The sequence below is a fragment of the Solanum stenotomum genome, chromosome 7 (genome assembly GCF_019186545.1).
Source record: "Solanum stenotomum isolate F172 chromosome 7, ASM1918654v1, whole genome shotgun sequence".
In the NCBI taxonomy this organism is placed as follows: domain Eukaryota; kingdom Viridiplantae; phylum Streptophyta; class Magnoliopsida; order Solanales; family Solanaceae; genus Solanum; species Solanum stenotomum.
In genome coordinates this window covers 51,785,410-51,790,334 of record NC_064288.1, presented here as the reverse complement: position 1 = coordinate 51,790,334, position 4,925 = coordinate 51,785,410, and the positions used below count along the sequence as shown (strand labels likewise).

General features: G+C 37.5%; 1 protein-coding gene across 1 annotated transcript; it reads right to left on the bottom strand.

The window, feature by feature from the left end:
* Positions 1-2,548: 2,548 nt before the first annotated feature.
* On the bottom strand, positions 2,549-3,702 carry LOC125870013 (transcription factor SRM1-like). Its single transcript, XM_049550384.1, has 2 exons — positions 3,398-3,702; positions 2,549-3,200 (listed from the first exon to the last, which is right to left on the bottom strand). Exons 1-2 carry the CDS (start codon positions 3,700-3,702, stop codon positions 2,549-2,551), a joined length of 957 nt encoding a protein of 318 aa, XP_049406341.1.
* Between the last annotated feature and the right edge of the window lie 1,223 nt (positions 3,703-4,925).

The window sequence follows — 4,925 nt, the reverse complement described above, 5'->3', positions numbered from 1 at the left end:
CTCCATCGGGGTGTACACAACCTTCTCATCGGTGAGACCAACCCTTGTAACAAGATTACTAGCATTCTTTTAATTTATTGTGTAAGCATGATCCTAGTAAGCAAGTATATAACCTCAAGTCCAAGAAAGCACGTCAGTCGTCCCCAGTCCTTCTAAAATGAGGTATGCAATAATTCTTTCAACTTAGTAATATTCTCTTGATCATTTCATTTGATAATGATATCATCAGCATAGATGAGAAGTATTGTGATACCTACTAGAGAAGTACCAAGAAACAAGGAATGATCTGAAGAACTCTAAGAGAAGCCCGTTATTTGAATCGTGGATAGAAATTTATCAAACCAAGCTTGGGGAGCCTGTTTTAAGCCATAAAGAGATTTTCAAAGATGATAAACTGCATTTGGTCTTGGCAGAACACACCCCTGTGGTGGTTTCATAAACACAACTTCTTCTAGGTTGCCGTGAAGAAATAGTTTTTCACATCTGATGTAAGGTCCAGCTTCTCATTGAAGCCACAACCAATAATGTCTGTACCATTGTCATCTTAGCAACAGGTGGATAAGTTTCCTCATAACTAGAAAGACATAAGATATTCTGAAATAGTATTCTCTAGTGATTCAATATACAATAGAAAACAAATATTTATAGTTGTACATTAATTGTAGGGTTAGAGTCCTATTCTAGGAAGGAGTATATATATGGTTATAAATGTATATATTGAATTCAGTCCTATTCTAACAAAAAATATATATTCTGATTACTATACAATTATAGTTTTGTCTAACCGTTACTTCGGTTGTGCCCCTCCTCTTTCGAGGGCGTTTCCGTTCTCCATTTTTCATTTTCAATACTCTCGCTCACAATCTTAAAAGCAGTTTTCTGGAGGCTCAAGAGTGCCAATTTTCCCATCACAATGAGGTACCTGCACTTACATCCGATTCCTTTCAAGAAAATTCTTAACATTCCAGACCGTGTGGTGTCTCAGAAAAACAAATCCACTCTTCTTATTTATACCCAAAGTGTGTATTGCTTTTATAATCTTACAATTTGACTGTATTTTAACATTAGGCGATACTTATCATTTGCTTTTATAAAAAGAAAAAGTTGAACCAAAAGGAGGTATTGTTGGTTTCATGTAAAATACTAATGTGAACTACCAACTGCATTCAAGAATGTGTACATTCACAAAGAAGAGAATTTTCTACGTTTAACCCATGGTCAAGCCCCAAAAAGGAAAGCACGACACAATACCTGATGCATCTAACTTTGACTGCACAAACCACATAAATCTGCCTACCCGTTGATGATATATTATTTCGGAGTCTGAAATGTAAATTAAACATTTTAAAATCATCTTAAAATTAGTTTAGTAAAGTCCTATGGATGTTAATAAGTATGTCATTTAGGACAGGAAATTTCATCCTTTCCAAAAGTATGTGACGCCAATGAAATTGGATTTTGAGAATCTTGAATTCGGTTAAGGGAGTTCCTCCAATGTGTCAATGCATTAGGTGTAGTCGGACTACATTGTTAAAGATTGTAATCGGAGATTGTAGGCGTGCATTCCCAGGCATGTTTACTGTGGAAACAAAACCGCGGGTTTGAAAACTACTTTCCTGAACTTTTATGGATGCTAATTTGCAATGGAGTTGTCATACATGTCTCACCTAGTAAAATTATTGCATGTTTTATGGATCGTAGTTCCTACCGCGGAGGGGGGGGGGGGGGCTGACAAAGTTGTACCACTCAGTATACATGTCTCACCAAGTAAAATTGTTGATGATAAGAATCATGGCTAGTGAATTTGTATTTTTGGGTTTCACCACTCAGTATACAAAGTTCAATGCCGTTGATTCCGGTTCACACTGGATAAGCCCCACTAAGGATAAAACATTTCTGTTGAAAAAAGGATTTTTCTTACCTCTTGTTAAGGGTAAAAAGAGTGTTCTTTATACGCAACAAGACAAGAGTATACAGATCCGCCATGGGAAAATAAGAGCTCATTGAATTATCATTCTTTGCTTCCCAGGTCAATAAATTGGTAGTCCTCCAATTTCCCCTCGAATGTTTATAAGAAATAACTTATGCCACTCATATTGCCCCAGATTGACAAATAAAAAGATGCATGGAAATACAAGTTTCTTGTATGAACATTCAAGTTGACAATCGGCTTCTCGACAGTCAATGGACTTTAAAATGATCAAATTGATCCCTACTGTATGGGGTTGGACTATTTTAGTCCTTTCATACTTATCACGTAACAGAAAGTCCTTAATGCACAGAAAAAATGATTATTTTGTCCCCCAAACAATTGCAAAAAACAAAGGCAAGAACTTTGAAAACAATTGCTAATGTTTTTTTTTTTGAAATATTTCAACCAAAATCCACTTGTCTAGCAATACTGACTAAAGCAGATTAAGAATAGATAAAGAAGAGCAGTAGTAGTCAGAATCAGAACATCTGTTAAAAACAAGTCTTCAAACAAGTGCAGCAAATCAGAACATCTGATCTGTGAACAGATCATGCAGATTAAAAAGTGCCTTCATCATCAACGGCGAGTGTCTAAACTGCGCCATACTCCATCACCAAAGTAAGATGAGGGGGAAAAGGGAGGTAACTGAGCTGGAGCCTCCCCTGCAGCTGCATAACCGGACATTCCGATTTGAGCAGTTGGTGCTATCCCAGCATCAGAAGTTGGTGCCATCCCGACATCAAAAATCAAATTGAAATCATTGTCTTCGTCCATGGGGTGACTAAGTAATGCTTCAAGTTCACTCCCAATTCTTGGGATAGAATGACCTGAAGTTCCACTGCTAGCATCAACATTCACAAAAGCATTTTCACCTGAGAGCTCTCCTCCGACTACTGCTGTCACCTGCTCAGCATTGGTGCTTTCTCGATGACACATGCTCTCAGTGCTAGTGTCCGGCACTGCTTGTGATCCCTCGCAAGCAGGTCCAATCATGTCCACAGCGAATGGAACTTGGGAATTACCACTGAATTCAGCATCCACACCAGTGATATCAAGAACACTTGGTTTTGCTCTTGTTCTTCTGTTCCCTTTCTTGTTTGCTTCAACACGCTTGAAATACTTCTGGGCATGGGTAGCCACTTGCATTGAGGTTCTTGTTTTCACGCAGTGCCTAGATATACTTTTCCAGTCACCTTTTCCATATATATCTATGCCCTGGAGAAATGACCTATAGCAGGAAAGATAGAAAAATAAGTTATTATCTCAGGACAGCATTTACTTAAAAGTTTTACTCTCTCAAAGCCTTCTGCATCCACTGTGTAAAATCACAGATAACACCCCAAAAAAACATTAAAACATAAATATGACCAGACTCCTAAAAAAGGCGAGCAAATAAACCCTCAAAAACTGTACACAGAAACCAACCTGTGTTCCTCTTCTGTCCAAGGAGTCCCTCTTCGCCATTTAACATCTGCTTTCGTATTTTGGTTGGCATTGCTTTGCAGTTCTGGATAATTAGGTAATGGAGCGCGTCCTGAATCAATGGCATCAATATCTTCTAAGAGTATACTGTAGTGATCCTTGATCTGATCAACTGATTTTCCGGGAAGTGCTTCTTCCATCTTCATGAATAGATTGTTATCGTCAAAGTATATCGCTAGGATATTCTCAAAGATTTTATCCTCCTCCCTAGTCCAGAAGGAGCTATTGCAGGTCCGATCGGTGCTCATTTTCTTTTAGATCTACAATGAAAGATCAAGCATGAATAAGGAAAGTACTTGAAGATCAGAAAACAGATGAGTTTCAATATATGACAAAAGCAACCATAAATATCGGAATCTAAAATAAGATTTTTTGTAACCCCCGACATTTAGTAAACAAAAACAATCGCAGCAGGACATGTATTCTTATAAATTAGTTATGGACACTAAGAGAAGTAATAATTGTGGTAAAATGAACAAACATGAAAATACAAGTGGTATGGTACCCACATAAGTATCCAGAGATACGAAGCATATTATGAAAGCATCTACGTTCTTTACCTTTTCTAACGGATGGAAGGTTTTATAATGAGAAAGAAGACTACAAAGAAGAGTAGAGGCCATGATATTCAAATCTCTACACATTAACTTTCGACAACGGAAAGCATTTTAAAGAAGAGTAGAGGCCATGATATTCATCTCTTCAGAATCTACCTCAAAACCAATATCTAAATTAATCATTTTTTCTGATTGTCTGCAAATTTGTTCATTTGAACGGAAGATTTATAGAACCAACAACAACATATCCAGTTAATCCCACAAGTGAGGTACTGGTATGGTATAGTGTGCGTAGACCTTATCCCTACTTTGGGAGGTGTTGAAATTAGGACTATTATGTAAATATATATTTCTTGGAGTAGGGGTCAAGTATTTGTCCTAATTCTACTCTAATTATACTTGTCAACAAAGTATTAGTTGTATCTATATATACCTCTATTATGAGATGAATAAACGACACGAAAGGAAAAATATTCTCTAAACCTAAAAGCCTACATGGTATCAGAGCAATCAAATTCATAAAACTTGAATCCCCAACCTCGTTTTTTTCCAAGATGGGCGATACTACGCCGTCCTCTGGCACAACGAGAAACCCTATGAACTCAATTGTAACAAACCCTACCTCAATTATAGTTCAACAAGACAACTCGCCCTTTCCAACGGGAGTTATCCTTGATGAAACAAATTTCTCATTATGGTCTCAATTGATGGAGATGCATATCGGAGCTTGAAACAAGGTTGGTTACCTTACCGGTGAAGCAAAGAAACCCGAACAAACTGACTCGGGTTATGCAATATGGATTACAGAGAATCATAAGGTGAAGAGTTGGTTGATTGACTCAATGAGTCCCACCCTGATGCAGCGGTTTATCAGGTTTTCCACAACAAAGGAAATTCGGGAAGCAGTTGCCAAA